Source organism: Leopardus geoffroyi, chromosome B1 (assembly GCF_018350155.1).
Source record: "Leopardus geoffroyi isolate Oge1 chromosome B1, O.geoffroyi_Oge1_pat1.0, whole genome shotgun sequence".
NCBI lineage: Eukaryota > Metazoa > Chordata > Mammalia > Carnivora > Felidae > Leopardus > Leopardus geoffroyi.
Window position 1 is genome coordinate 103,327,493 of NC_059327.1, and position 16,308 is coordinate 103,343,800.

General features: G+C 41.0%; 1 protein-coding gene across 5 annotated transcripts in view; it reads left to right on the top strand.

Annotated features, from left to right (window-relative positions):
- Positions 1-3,280: 3,280 nt before the first annotated feature.
- Positions 3,281-16,308, top strand: part of PRDM5 (PR/SET domain 5) — a 216,273-nt gene continuing 203,245 nt past the window's right edge. For all 5 annotated transcript variants that reach the window (XR_006710158.1, XM_045468690.1, XM_045468698.1 and 2 more), the window contains exon 1: positions 3,281-5,397. Coding sequence is in view for 4 of the 5 variants with exons in the window: in XM_045468690.1 (XP_045324646.1) it covers positions 5,305-5,397 (93 nt within the window). In the remaining variant the exon portion in view is untranslated. The remainder of the gene's footprint in view (positions 5,398-16,308) is intronic.

Genomic DNA, 16,308 nt, shown 5'->3' on the forward strand with positions numbered 1-16,308 from the left:
CTGGAGACCCCAATTCAGTGGGAATTACATCACTGGTTATGCATGTGCTCCTTTTTAGTGAGAGGTCGCCGAGACATCAGCACTCAACTCTGATGTTTATTTGAAATAACATTTTTAAGGAAAAGGATGGTTCTTGCCTTGGTGCTAAATAATTAGTAAGACATTATAATAATAATTGTTGTTGTTTTACTCTCTACATAGTTTCAGAGAGTTTATAGAAAATGATGACTTTCATATTTCTCCTTAACCATTTGGAATAGTATGTTATGAAAGTGCTCCCCCTCCCCCCACTCTTTTATAATAGTTCGGTTCTGAAGTCACCATTTTATTTCAATAAGGGAAAAGAGAAACCAGGAGAGCAAATCGTGAGGTTCTGTCAAACATAGGAGTATTCGTCATCGCTTTTTGGTTAATTAGTGATTCTTCTTAATATTATCACTTCTGCGGATTAAAAATGTGTGAATGAGCTAGGCTGTGGTTATAAATCGGCCAAGTTTCAAAATATCTAACAGGTTCAGGGAAGCTTTTTGTAAAAGCAAGGTCTTATCTCACAGTCCCTCTGCAGAGATGTCCTTGGAGAAGCATGTGACTATCTTCTCTTAGACACAGTTGATTGAACCAAACTAGAATATGTGACAACCGAGTATTTTATGGACTTTGGCCAATCAAATTTTCTGCCCAGTTTTAAAGGAGGAGTCGGAAGGGCATTGGAAGGGGCGATGAAAGAGAGGGAGAGAGAGAAAGAGAGAGAGAGAGAGAGAGAGAGAGAGAGAGAGAGAGAGAGATGGAGAGCTCCTCCTCTCCTGAAGCCTCATGGGAAGTGTAACTGGAAAGTGAAGCCAACTGAATCAGCAGGATACAGAATCAAGACACAGGAATCAGCCAGTCCTGGGTTTGAATTACCTCCACCAGTTCATGGATGTCTGAAACTGACTATGATTAATCACCTCTCTGGGATTCAGTTTCCTTATGTGTAAAATGGGGCTAATAAAATTTACTTTGCCAGGCTGTTATGGTAGGGCTGTTAGGGCTTTAAGATAATGGATATGAAGAACCTAGCCTGGTTTCTGGTTTCTGCACTAGGCTCAGTGCATGGAAACTATTATCCTTCTTGGTTCCCTCCTCTCACTTTTCTTCAGCTTTCTGTTACCTTTCCATACTCTGCTCCATCAATAGTATTGACTTTTGACGTGAGATGACTACTGATTTATCCTTCGGCTTTTTTTTTTTTTTTTTTTTACAGCGTTACTCTAGTCTCAACAACTTCTAGGTTTTCTTGTGTTGCTGTTTTGTTGTTGTTTTTTCAAGTAATCTCTACACCCCATGTAGGCTCAAACTCAACCCTAAGATCAAGAGTCGCATGCTCTACTGACTGAGCCAGGCTGGCACCTCTAGGGTTTTTTCTAATTAAAGGTTTTATGACTATATTTTGGTACTGCATACAAGTCTTTGGTATCATTACTTAAAACCAAGAGATTAAGGAAAATTAAATATGCAGGCTTTTTCTGGTTTCAGGGTCATCTTTTCATGGTGCTATTGCTGCAATGCAATCAATGCTAAAGAGAAATGATTTTAGAGCAAGAAGTCAACAACCTCACTATGGATTTTATTTTCAGGATTTTATTTTATTATTTTTCGAATCACAACAAATAAATCTTTATTCTTTTCTGCTCAGGAAACTTGGTTTTATATTCATTCACTACAAAATCCTGACTCTCAGAAAACAAAAGACAAATAACCCTCAGTGGTTTTTTTTGTTTTGTTTTTTTCTGTCAGGCTTTTATTCTACTTTGACAGTTGGAAATAGTCATTAATAACTGATGCAATCAAGAGAATTCTACAGTATGTGTGGTAAAATAATTAATATGGAATTATAATTCAAGTCTTTCCTTCTAATGAAAAAACAAGGCCTGCTCCAGTACACAAGTTTGAATTCAATAATTAGGGTTGACTTTAGGCATATCCATGAAGAAAATTTCCTCCAGAACCAAATTTGAAAGTAAAGGGAAATGTTTTTTTAGAGTCATTTCTCTTGGGTCAAAATAGTGCAATATTTTCTAGAATAAGTGAATCAGGTACATGGTAGTACTTTGATGTCAATATTTTTATTTTCTTACTTATTTTTTAAAGACTGCACTTAAGCTCTTGATATAAAGCAGACTTTTAATTTCCCGTTTTTCAAAGATGATACTGAAAGGTCACTTTCTAGCTTTTAAAGTTCTAAGAAATGACTCATTGTACAACTACTGTCTTACAGGATTCAAAATCAAATTTCCGGTCAGTATTATGCATTTTGATTTGGCAAACATGTATCCTTTTTTATGTCTTGTAATAGAGATTATTATTAAGAGCTTTTTATTACTGGTTTCCATGTTCTAGGCAGTGGATTTTCTCAGCACTCTATCACATAGGTAAAAAGATCATTGCATTATTTAATGAAATCTACTGTTTGTGCCAGTTGCAACAAAATCTCTGGCAGAGATTCATAAAAGATCTGGAAAGCTTATTTAATTAATTTCAGACTTATCTTTACATTTATTTTTTTACTATTTATTAATTAGTAGAGATGCCTACGGTCAGAAAGATGAACATTCTCAAGCTGACAACTTTGTTCCCCAGAAACATAGCATGCAACCAAAAGGGAGCTATGCCAAACCAGGGTCATGAGTGAATGAGGGTTGTGTCAGACCAAGACCAGAAAACATTTCTTTTTCTATCTAATGATCAAAAGCTGTGGAAACTTCTGTGCCTAAAGAGACTTGACAGAGCTTTTGACTGAAAAGCCAGTGTGGCTTAAGGGCCAGAGCTGAAAGACTGGGTCTGACAAAGAACTGAGTGAGTGCTCTGGGGAAAATGCCATGGGCCACCCTCTGGATTGTGATCTGGTCCAGCTGGGCACAGTGGACCTGGTCTGGCCTGGTTATAGCACTGGTTTAAAGAACCCCAGGAAAACTGACTTAGTCCAGATTCTTTGGGGCACAAGTGAAACTTAGTCTCACCATTCATTCACTAGTTTGAAAAATCTCGGATTAGCCTTAGAATTGACTTTTAATCAAGAAATATTTACTGAATAACTATTATGTGTTTCAAGGCCATCTAATTTTAAATTCCCTTCAAGTAAACTGTATTTATTTATTGATTCATCTCCTTCCCCCGTACAGAAAGTTAGATAGTATCTTCAACAGTAGGTCAAAGGGATCAAAACTCAGAATGATTAAGGCAATGTTCTCTGATTAAGGCATTGTTCTTACCCCTGACAAAGCTACCCTTACATTTTTCTTTTTCTTTAAAGTTTTTTTTTCTTTTTTCTTTTTTAACATTTATTTATTTTTGAGAGACAGAGACAGTGTGAGCAGGGGAAGGGCAGAGTGAGAGGGAGACACAGAATCCGAAGCAAGCTCCAGGCTCTGAACTGTCAGCGCAGAGCCCAATGTGGGGCTCCAACTCATGAACCGTGAGATCATGACCTGAGCAGAAGTTGGATGCTTAACTGACTGAGTCATCCAGGCGCCCCTACCCTTACATTTTTCAAAGAGGATCATTTATTCTATTATTTAAAATCTCCAAATATTGTTATTATATGATTTTAATAAAGTTCTTCTACTTAGGAAATTAGGAACTGTTTGTGTTCCAAGGCTTTTCTTATAGTCTCCAAGAAACAGAAATCATTTCCATGGTTGTGCATTGGTAACAACAAGCCAACAGGCTCAAAATGGAGTTACTTATGCTAAGTCCCATATTACCAAACTGAGATGCAACTTAATTAGCTTTGGCTCTTCTAGAAATGTAATTTTAAACCAGTTATCAGGAGTTGCCTGATGACCAAGCACTAGATTTGCCAGAGACATCTGCCATCACTTAAGAGAAAGTAACCTTGCAACAGTCAATCTGCTTTTTTGTTTGGTATAATTTCCTTGTTCCTGCTTCCTTTTACCCGTAAGAATTTTTCATTTAGTACAGCTTCTCTGAGCTCTTTTCTATTTGCCAGATTGGATGCTGCCCCACTCATGGATTGGTGAATGAACCCAATAAAATCTTTAAAATTTGTTTAGTTGAATTTTATTTTCTAACAGTGTGGTCTTTAATGTTATCAAAATTATTATGATTTTTAACGGTTTACAAGGAACATCAAATGGATTCCCAAAGACCTCAGATTAGAAAATTATGAAGACCATCAAAAGAAATGAATAGGAAACTCCTAGCTTGTCTTAAAGGGAAAAACAAACAAAAAAACAAAACAAAAAACAACCAAACGCCTTTTCAAATTTCTTCTGAGCACACTGCAATACCTAACTTTATTAAAAACTGTGAAACAAGACTTTTGTCATCCCTGCGATACTGGATTCTGCTGTTTGGGCTTTCCCTTCTCCCATCTCCTCGGTTTATGTCTGAAGATCTATCACAGGTCTGGTGATTTCCAAGCAAGAGAGGATTCAGAAATGGTGTATCTTGTGAACTGTAAGCACTTTCTCTGGGTTACAGCACCATACAATAACTAGTTTCTACTGGATTTAAATATTTAAACTGTTCGCGACAAATTTTGAATTAACTTGAAATGGATTAGTTGCAGACTGTGTACACCCCCGTTCCCTGTACGTTAATCACCATACTTACTGATCCCCTACGAGTTCAAATCCCTGAAACAAGCATGAAAAAAACAATGCGAGAAGGACGCAAATTTCTTACTCCTCAGGGTTGGTTTTCAGTAGTCGGGCAATAAGCATACTTTCAGAGTCTGGAACTCCATAAAATTGTTTTGGAGGATGCCCCCAGCTGTGTCACGGCCCATTTCGTTTTGCATCTGAAAACAGTACAATTTCCCAACTAGAACTAGTTCAGCGCGGCAAAACCCAAAGCTGGACAAGGGCGGGTCTCGAAGCTGCGGCGCTGGACGCGGGGAGCAGGCTGGTCCTCTCCTTTCGCCGGCCTCTGGGTTTGAGGCCCCGAGGTCAGCTCCGCTCTCGGCTCCGCGCCCGGCTCGGGTGCGAGCCGCCAACTTCGGGCCAATCAGCGCGCGGCGTCTCTGAGACCGCAGCGCCCCGGCCCGCGCCCCCCGCGCCCCCGCGGCAGCAATGGCTGCAGCGGCCGCGGCGGCTCCGGGCTGAGCCAGACCCGGGACTAGGAGGGGCTGAGCCGCGGGGGATCCTGGAATCGGCGGGGAGGTGGGGATTCTGGGAGGAAAACTCCATTTCCTCCTTCCCTGCCGGCCTCTCCCCTCCACCCAGCACCCCAAATTTCGATGTGTCTCCTCCCGGGCGCAGAGCGCTGGTGCTGAGCGAGGCGGCGGCGGCCGCGGCCGGGAAAATGCTGGGCATGTACGTGCCGGACAGGTTCTCCCTGAAGTCTTCCCGGGTTCAGGACGGGATGGGGCTCTACACGGCCCGCAGAGTGAGAAAGGTGGGTGACCTGGCGGCAGCCTGCGCGCCCCTGCTCCTGCCGCGCTCTGTGCGCCTCCCGGGGTCGCCCCTCCTCAGGGCTGGGGGCTCTGCGGGCGTCCCTGCCGTCGCCCCTAGCCGGGGCCGACCGGGACCCCCGCGGGAAGGCCGGGGCCGACGGGGCGGCCTTCGCCTGCCGCGTCTCCCGAGCGGGCAGCGCCACGTAAGTGCCTGCGGGGCACGCTCTGCTCCCGGCCGGTCCAGGGGCGGAACTGCCGCGGGCCGCCCTGCACCAAGAGGTCTTTCCTTTCCCCTGCAGGAAGTGAGTCCGGATGGAGCCTCCCTCTTCCTCGGTGCTGGGAGTGAGCTGCGTCTTTGCGTTGGCGGAGCCGCGCGTGGGCGGGTGTCTTCACAGGCGCGCACGCAGCCCCGCCGTCGCCCTTCTTCCTTTAGGGTGATTGGAAATGTGGTCGGAAGCGCCTCGCTCTTGCTATAGGGTTTGGGAGGGGGTCATCCCGAGCGAAGCTCAAAACAGGTTTTGGAATCTCATTCACACACTCAGAAGTTCTTTCCTTGCTTCCAAAATGTGTTGTGTGTATTCTGGGAGGTGACAACTCGATAATCGTAGAATCTCTGATCTTTTTTTCTCTGCCTTTGCATTTTCTCTGACTAGATCTCTCTTTCCAGAAGTTTAGAGACAAATGAGCAAGGCAGGCACGTTGCACTATGCATGGGGGAACGGCCTGGAAATGTTGGATGTTGAAAACAAAGGCCTAGGAGGAGAGATAACTGGAAAATTCCAAACCTTTGGATTTGATGAGACACGTGTTACAGCCGTTTCACAGGATGTGTAAAATCTGGAACCACAAAGCCAGTGGTAAAATGCCCAGGGTAACGAGAGCCACCGTTTATTGAGTAGATACTTTGTGCCAGGGCCACTTTCTGGAACTTTATCTACATTAGTAACGTCATCAGCACAGCTCCCTTGAGAACAGTATTAATCCTCATGTCCCTTGAGAACAGTATTAATCCTCATGTAAGAGACAAAAAAACCCAGAAGTAATGCACAGTTAAATTTCGTGCAGAGGCTTCAAACCCATGGCTTCTAGGTCCAAAGCTCATGTTCTTTCCAGATCTATCCCTACCAAGTTCACGCTGGCACCGAACAGATACTTTGAAAACGAGGTTTGGGCAAGAGCAGGCTTGTTTTAGGAAAGGTATGCTAGCAAGAGGGTCACAGAATGCACCCAGAGACACCAGGATGCCTTTCATCTGAGTATAAATCAGAAAGGGGGAAGAAAGGTAGATCAGTGCTTCAGAGGGCTTCCTTGACAACATGACCTATAAGCATCTCCCAGGATAAAACTGGAAGAAGCCAACCCCATACTTACTTTTTCAAATGGGAGTTTGGAAGAATGCTCAAAGGTGAAAACCAGGAGTAAACACTTTATCTGAATTTGAGATGAACTGAATAGATGTTTTTGTCAAATAGGTAAATGCAACATCCACATTCGTTCAAAGCAGAAGTTGAAATTCTGCTTTTAATCCTTTCTCACGGCATCTAGAAAATTCCCAAATGTATTTTTCATGAAAGTCTCAGGCCTAAATTTAATTACTTAAAAAGTAAACACAATTCTTAAACATTATTTTGTTTATTGTTATTAATAGTTATAAATTAAAAAGTTATACAAATAATTAGAATTATTACATAATCCCTATATTGTGTCTTATATTACTATTTAGGCTTTAGAAACAGCTGGCCAATGTACTTTCTTTTGATGTTTTTATAAATTCCAACTTATTTTTCCATGTATTTAGTTATTTGGACATTTTTTATTATTTTTGGATATAGAATGAACAGCTTCCGAAATCACCATATGTTAGTCTATCTTATTGCACTACTAAATAGACACTTATCTTTTCCTGGCTCTTACAATTTCAACATGTAAAACACAGAGTTTTTCATCCCGATCACATCTAGAATGCATATCTATATTTCAAGTGAATATGCAGATGTTTGCATTGAATTCAGATGTCCTACTATTAGTGACATAATTTAGTTATGATCACAAGATACTCAATCAAAAGGTCATCAATCATGGACAGGTTCACTGATGCCAGAAATAACCCTGAATTAGTTTTCAGTTCCTTTGCCTTCCAAAGACTGAGGACGAAGCTGAAGCTGAATAGCAGATTTTAGCTGAATGGTAAAGTCAAAGCTGAATGTCCTTACCTGTTTGTGTGTAGTTTCTTGATTATTAAATATTTTCCAAGTTACCTTTAATGGGCCTTCTGGCCATAAATCAAGGATCAAGGGTCTGAGAAGACTGTATTTCAACAAAGACCTTAAACTTTTCATATTCTCTATTCTGAATAAGTTTTGGAATATATCACTTTATATGTTAGAAATAGCAAATTTTTGTCACACTTTTATAACACACATGCTTGTATAACACTTCTGTTTCAATAAAAACAAAAAAATCACACACAAAAAAACCAATTGCAGGGCATCTGGGTGGTGTCCAACTTCGGCTCAGGTCACTATCTCGTGGTCCATGGGTTCGAGCCTGGCGTTGGGCTCACAGCTCAGGGCCTGGAGCCTGCTTCAGATTCTGTGTTTCCTATCTCTCTCTCTCTGTCTCTGTCTCTCTGTCTCTGTCTCTCTCTCTGCCCCTCCCCTGCTTGTGCTGTCTCTCAAAAATAAATAAATAAATAACTAAATAAATAAATGAAAGGAAGAAAGAAAGAAAGAAAAACAACAATTGCAACTAAAGCCATCTATTGATTTCAAATTCATAGAAGCTAATCCAGACTGGTACTGACATTGTGGGATCTTTCTAGAGACTCCACTCCCTCTACATTCATCAGGTCAATTTGATTTTTTCTTAACAATGGGACCCCTTAATCCTTTTTTAGGTCCACTCCTTTTTGTGCAGTGTTTGCCAGAGTGAGTTCCCTGCAATAGAATCACCTAATGCCCGGCCCCACCTTAGCCTATTAGGTTTTTCCTTGGCAATAATCTATTTTTGCAGGCCTGAGCTTGTGCTGTCTCACAAGCTCTCTCTCTTTCTCTCTTTCTGTAGAAAATTTTCATAGTGAGAATAAGATGAAAAGGAAAGGACTTCCTTTCCTTTTCTTGCCATTATGGAAATTAGAGGTTGGATGAAGAGAAGGTCCTTTCGTAGCTGTTTCTATGTAAGCCATGAATTGTTCTTGTAGAAAGAATGGATGAGACTATTGGAAAGCCCTTGAGTAGAAAAAGGAGACCTGAGTTCGTTCAAAGTTATACACATTGCAATTGGCTAATAATTAGAATAAGGTGGACACTTCTGGGGTGCCTGGGTGGCCCAGTCGGTTAAACACCCAACTTCGGCTCAGGTCATGATCTCCTGTTAGGGAGTTTGAGTCTGCATCAGGCTCTGTGCTGACAGCTCAGAGCCTGGAGCCTGCTTTCTGTGTCTCCCTCTGTCTCTGCCCCTCCCCTGCTCATGCTCTGTCTCTCTCTGTCAACAATAAAATAAGCATTAAAAAAAAATTATAAAAAAAATTGAAACAGTCCTTTAAGGGCTAGACCTTGTGACAGGCCATATTGCAGACAAAGGAGTTGTTTATTTTTTTTGTGTTTTGTTTTTTAAGTTTATTTATTTTGAGAGAGACAGAGACAGCATGAGTGGGGGAGGGGCGGGGGGAATCCCAAGCAGGATCTGCACTGTCATTGGGGAGCCCAATGCAGGGCTCAAACTCAGGAAACTGTGAGATCATGATGGGAGCCGAAACCAAGAGTTGGACGCTTAACCAACTGAGCCACACAGGTGCCCCATAGGAGTTGTTTAAATATTTCCATTGAAGGACCACCTTACACAGAGGAGACTGTTGGGTCGGCAGCCTGAAAGTGTCACACAGAAGCACACAGTATGAATTATGGGTTTTCTGTTTACTGTGTACTTGTGTATGCTATCTCATTTTATTGTACAACAGTGTTTGAAGGTTTATTATTATCACCAGTTACAGATTGCACACTTGGTGGATAATTACTTTTTGTCAAAATGTTTGGAATTGTCCTTATGCTGACGTTTAACTTTTTCTTCTTTCCAGTTCATTCTTCACTAGCAGGCTAAAACTTTACCAGATCAGATATGTAGTTATTTTCCTTTATACCTAGAAGCCCTGTAACCTGCATAAGCGTAGTGTAGTTGAACTGGGCTTATATTTTTAAAAACAACCAAAGATTAACAGGAAGGCTGAGGAAAAGCTGAAAAGGAAGTAACTAAATATAAATGAAATAAAATGTCTTTCCCAGATTTCTGGTCCCCTAATTCCAGTAGAAGCAGTAAATAGCATTGCCGACACCTGTCTACACACCAGCAACTGAATTGACCCCACTGGGAAGCTCTGTTCCTTGCTCCCTTCCTTCTCAATCTTGTGCTTTCTTGCCCAAGTGGCTCCTGAGTGCCATCCTGTGTCCATGAACCCTAGGGCAGTGTCCCACTATACTTTGCCTATCTCATGAACAAACACGGGTTCCTAGTTCAAACTTCATCAGATACCGTAGGATTTTATACACAACTACTTTTCTGGACAAAACTTATTGGCAGTGCTGGGGTATGCGTTTCCTGCTACTGCTGTAACAAATTATCCCAAATTTAGTGACTTAAAGCAATATAAGTTTATTATCTTATGGTTCTGGAGAATATAAATCTAAAATGAGTGGGCAGAGTGGTTCCTTCCGGAGTCTCTCAAGTCTACCTCCTTTCCTTTTGCAGTTTTCTGGAGGCTGCCCACATTCCTCTGCTCGTTCCTTTGCTCTATATCTTTCCAACCTCTGCTTTTGTGGTCACATTTCCTTCTCTTACTCTGACCCTCCTGGCTTCTCTTATAAGGACCCTTGTAGTTGGATCGGGCAGACCCAGGTAGTCCAGGATAATCTCCCCATCTCAGGATCCCTAATGTAATTACATCTGCACAGTCTCTTATATCAGGTAAGGTAAAGGTAGCATACAGATTCTGGAAATTAGGATGTAAATATTTTTGGTGGGCCATTACTATCTTACCTGGGATCCAAATTATAATTCTTGGCCTGGATTCTGTGGAACGTGTTACGATAACTAACTGGGGTGAGTTGTTCCCCACATACTGATCCTGATAAAATGTATTCATTGCAGATCTACCATGTTGATGAATATAATGCCTTGTTTTCAGTGTTGATTCTGGTGAGATCTTCAGAGTTGTCATGCAATAAAACCTGAATGAGTGGTTCCCTTACAAAAAGGAGGAAAAAGTATGTTCGTGGGAAGTAGAAAAAGAACTTCAGAAGTAATCTAATGTGCACATTCTTATTTTGCAAATGATGACACCAGAGCCCAGAGAAGCTTCACATGGAGTCTTGTGGCTAACAGCTGCCTCTCAAGCTCCCATGTCTTCCATGATACCAGCACCCTTTCTTTCAAACCAAGGCAAACACTTTGGTTCTTTTTGAGGGATTTGCAGTAGAGATATTTAATGAGTCAAATCCCAGTGAAAAATACCTGAAGTAAAGTTCAAATCTGAGTTTATGAAAGTTAAGATAAGCTAAAAAAACAAAAACAAAAACAAAAAAATACGTTGTATAGGGTTAGAAAACCATATGGGGAAGAGGTACCCTGAAAAGTAAAATAAGGGGGCACCTGGGTGGTTCAGTTGGTTAAGTCTCCGACTTTGGCTCAGGTCATGATCTCGTGGTTTGTGGGTTCAAGCCCCACGCTGAACTCTGTACTGACAGCTCAGAACCTGGAGCCTTCTTCAGATTATGTGTGTCCCCCTCTCTCTGTCCCTCCCCTGCTCACACTCTGTGTCCCTGTCTCTCAATAATAAATAAACATTAAAAAAAAAAAAAAAAAAAAAAAGAAAAGTAAGTAAAAGCATAGAGGAACAATCACCATGCATGAATGTTAATATAAGGAGATGAGATTTTGTGGAATAAAGTGTTTTGTTGATCAGCTTGGAAGGTGAATCTCATGAAGAAACAATGGATCTTTATGCTAGAGCTAGAATTCTGCCAGTGAACGTTTGCTTATATTTCCTGGTGGCTGATGATAACTAACCTGGAAACATAATCAGAGGGAAAATCATCACCATTGATGCCTGCCATATGTGCTATCTCTTTTTTTCTGTTTACACATTTATACTCTAGGATAGAGACTCAAAGCAGCTTTGTATATCCTGGTGTTGTTATAGATTTTAAAGTATATAACTAATCCACTTAAACGGATGTTTTCTCTGAAACTTCATATTTTGTTTTTTGTGTGTGCGATAATAGCTGTGGTTAATTTTTTCAACAAATATTTATTGAGCCCCTGAAATTGTTAGGCACTCACTGGGCTAGTTGCTAGTGACAGAAAGGTGAATGACAGAGACAGTAGTCACTGAATGCATCACACGGTTCATATTCAAGTCCTACCAGAAGCCTGCAAGGTTTATCCTGCCATTGTTATCCTTGTTTTATAGATGAGGGGGCTGATTTTGAGGAAAGTTATATTAATAATAAGTGGATTAATCAATTTGAACTCAGATAATTCCATATATCCTTTTCACTGGAAAAAAATTTTTTTGCTCTATACTGATAAAGTGCTGTGTCCATGCTCATATACTACCATCCAGACACACATCTACTCATATAGTTTAAAAAAATTATTTCACAAAAATGAGAAAAAGAGTAAACTCATTTCATCATCCAGCATTTCTCATTCAACAGTATTTAATGGAAATCCCTTCAAGTAATCTACTTTGGCTGTAATTTATTATTTTAATATTTATTTATGTATGTATTTATTTACTAATGTTTTATTTATTTATTTTGAGAGAGAGAGAGAGAGAGAGCGATGGAGGGGCAGACAGAGGAAGAGAGAGAATCCCAAGCAGACTCTGCACTGTCAGTGCAGAACCTAATGGAGAGCTCAAACTCGTGAACCATGAGATCATGACCTGATCATGACCTGAGCTGAAATCAAGAGTCGGATGCTTAACCGACTGAGCCACCCACGTGCCCCTGTAATTGATTATTTTTAATGACTGAATATATTTTATGCTGTCAGTGTGCCACAATTTCCACTTATTCGGGTCTGTTTTTACTTATTTATTTATTTATTTATTTATTTATTTATTTATTTATTTATTTATTTTAACGTTTATTTATTTTTGAGACAGAGAGAGACAGAGAATGAATGGGGGAGGGTCAGAGAGAGGGAGACACAGAATCTGAAACAGGCTCCAGGCTCTGAGCTGTCAGCACAGAGCCCCACGCGGGGCTCGAACTCACGGACCGCGAGATCATGACCTGAGCCGAAGTCGGCCGCTTAACCGACTGAGCCACCCAGGCGCCCCTATTCGGGTCTGTTTTACATAGTTATTCAAGATATATCTTCTTCACCAAAATCTGTCCTATGAATTCAGTAGTGAACAAAATAGAGATTCTGTCTGTTGTGGAGCTTGTATTCTAGTGAGAAGAGACAGAAACTAAACAATGAACATATTAGATAAATTTTATACTCTGTTAAAATGTGGTAAGTGCTAAGGAAAAAAGAAAAAGTAGATCGGGTATTGATAACTTGGCAGAGTGCGTGGATGTGGGTGTGGGGATGTTGTTATAAATAGGTGGTCCAGTTAGTGCTCACTAGGCAAGGGAGGTTTGGGCAGTGACTTACAGGATGGCATATTTCTAGGAGACAAGCATTCTAGACAGCAGCGAGAGCAAAGGTCCTAAGATGGGTGTTTGCTTGTTGTGTCCCAGGACAAGGAGGCCAGTGAGGCTGGAAGGGAGTGAGTTGGGGCTGAGTATTAGGGGAGGAGGTCAGTTAATGAAGGGAAGCCTACTAAGGGCCACATTTCTTTCTTTCAAGACATTGCAAAGGTGTCTACTTTTCTTTGAGTCAAATGGGGAACCACTGCAGGGTTTTGACATGATTTGACTTGAGTTTATCAAGGGTCCTTCTGAGAATGGCCACAGGGCAAGTGTGCAGCTGAGAAGACTTGTTAGGATTCTGTTGCAGTGATCCAGGTGAGAGATGATGGTGGCTTAGACCAACATGGTGGCAATGCTGGTAGTGTAGTTTGAAGATAGCAGTGACAGAGTATGCTGGTGGAATAAGGGTGAAAGAAAGGGAAAGATCTGAAGATGATTCCAAGGATTTTAGTGTGAGAAATTGGAAGGGTTGTATTGTCAGCCAGCAACTGAGATGAGGAAGATTGTGGCTGCAGCAGGTTTGAAGGGGGAGGATCAGGAACTCAAGTTGTTTATTTTATAAATGTTTATTCATTTTTGAGAAGGAGAGAGAAAGAGCGCACACATGTGCGTGTGTGCTTGCAAGTTGGGGAGGGGCGGAGAGAGAGGAGGACAGGGGACCTGAAGTGGGCTTCCGCACTGACAGCAGCCCGATGTGGGGCTCGACCTCATGAACCAAGAGATCATGACCTGAGCCAAGTCGGATGCTCAACTGACCGACCAAGCCACCAAGGTGCCTCTATTTATTTACTTTTGAGAGAAGAGAGAGTGTGAACAGGGGAGGAACAGAGAGAGACGGAGAGAGAAAAATCCCAAGCTCTTTGCTGAAAGTGCAGAGCCTGATGTGGGGCTCTAATTGAAGATCTGTGAGATCATGACCTGGGCCAAAATCAAGTCAGACGCTTAACCGATTGAGCCAACCAGGCACCCCAAAGGCATGTTGATTTTGAGGTTTCTGTTAGACAACAGGGAGAGATGTCAAAGAGGTGGTGAGATACAGTTGTTGTACCTGCATATCCTCCTTCCCATCCTTTATGCCACTATTTTCAGCTATTTTATTTTATGCTATAAACCTTACATTTCTGCTATATTCCCTTTTGATCATCAGTTGACTTTTAGAGCAATTAAAAATCAGACAAGTTGTCTTTATTATATATTTTTAATATTCTGGAGCTCTTAATTTCTTTGCTTTTAACTAAGTTACTGTCTGGGATCATATTCCTCATGCCTGAACCATATTCTTTGAACATTTCTAGTAGCATAAGTTGCTGCCAATGAATTTCTCCAGCTTTTGCATGTCTGAAAGAGTATTTTGCTATGTTCTTCAGGTTGACAGCCCCCCGCCCCCACTACATTATGGATGTTGCTTATTTGTTTTTCTTTATTTATTATTTTTGGCTTACGTAGTTTCCGACAAAAAGTCTGCTGTAAGTCTTACATTCTGTACATAATATCTTTTTCTTCTGTCTACATTCAAGATTTTTCTACTTTTCTTTGAATTTTAGAAATTTAAATATGTGTCTTTGATTAAAAAAACTTGGTTTTATGTGTGGTTTGATGTCTTTTATTATTTTTTGAACATCCTTGGACATTATCTCTTCCATTTTATTTCTGGTATAATCTTTCCTCTGGGTCTCCAATTACATGTGTGTCAGACCATTTGATAGAATAGTATGTCACAGCCTTTATATGCTTTGTTCTGCTTTTTCTATGCTTTTTTTTTTCTTTTTTACTTTGTGTTTTAGTTTAGTTTAGTTTTCTTTTTCCTTATCTTCAAGTTTATTGATTCTTTTCTCAGCTGTGCCAAGTTTCCTGGTGAGTCTGTCAAAGGAATTCATCTTTGATACTGTGATTTCTATTTCTAGTATTTCCACTGGACTCTCCATTTTATAGTTGACATGTCTCAGCTGAAATCTTCCGTATATTCATGCATGTCAACTGCCTTTTCTATTAGGTTATTATTATTATTTTTTAGTTTATTTATTTATTTTGAGAGAGAGAGCAAGCATCAGCGGGGAGGGGTCAGAGAGAGAGAGAATCCTAAGTAGGCCCCTCACTGTCAGCTCAGAGCCTGATGCTGGGCTCAAACTCACAAACCATGAGATCATGATCGGAGCCAAAATCAAGAGTTCGTATACTTAACTGACTGAGCTACCCAGGCATCCCTCTAGTAGATTCTTTTACAAAGTAGACATAGTTATTGTTAAAGTCCTTATCTGATAAGTCCAACATCTGTGTCATCTCTGAATCTGGTTCCATTGCTTGCTTTGTTTCTGAACAATGTTTTTTTTCTCCTTGCTTTTTTGTATGTCATAGTTTTGATTGAATGCCAGCATCATGTGTGAAACGATCAAGAGTGCAGTAAATAGCATTTATCCTATTTACACCTCTTTTTTTTTTTTTTTTTTTTTTTTTTTTTTTTGGTCAGTCTGGGGATTTGGATCAATCTAGTTAGGAGCTAAAATGGGTTTGCATTATTTTGTTGCTGTTGTTGCCTTCAATATATCACAGGCTTTAGATCCTTCTAGAGTTACCTTGTACTGGGGCTGGCTAGAGTGCTCAAGGTTTTTCTCAGTGTTCCTGTTCTACTCTCAGCTTTCTCTCTCTCTCTCTCTTTTTTTTTTTTTTTTTTTTTTTGTTAAATGTTCTTGTTTTTATTTTTGATAGAGAGAGCGCACATGAGTGAGTGGGGAAGGGGCAGAGAGAAAGGGAGACACAGAATCTGAAGCAGGTCCCAGGCTCCTAGCTGTCAGCCCTGAGCCTGTGGCAGGGCTCAAACCCACAATCCGTGAGATCATGATCTGAGCCGAAGTTGGATGCCTAGTTGAATGAGCCAGCCAGTTGCTCTGACTCTCAGCTCTCTTTTGTCCTTGATTGCCTGAACCATAGAGGGTTTTCACCATGCTGCCTTGCTCTTCCCCTTCTATCAGTAGTAGACCGCTGTGTATTGTTTTTTGAGATTCTCTATCTTGGTCCAGCTTCATTCTTATCCAGGGTTTATCAGTCTGAGCCCTGGGAGTTGTGCCTTCTCAGCATTCCTACTTCTTCTCCATAGGAGCCAAACTTTTGCCTTGTTTTAGCTTGGTGTTTTGCTGGGAGAGTGTTTCTTGTCCCTTCCACAAAGGTAGGAGTCCTCTGATGGTTGTGGTATAAGTTCCTGAGCCTGCATTACTTCCT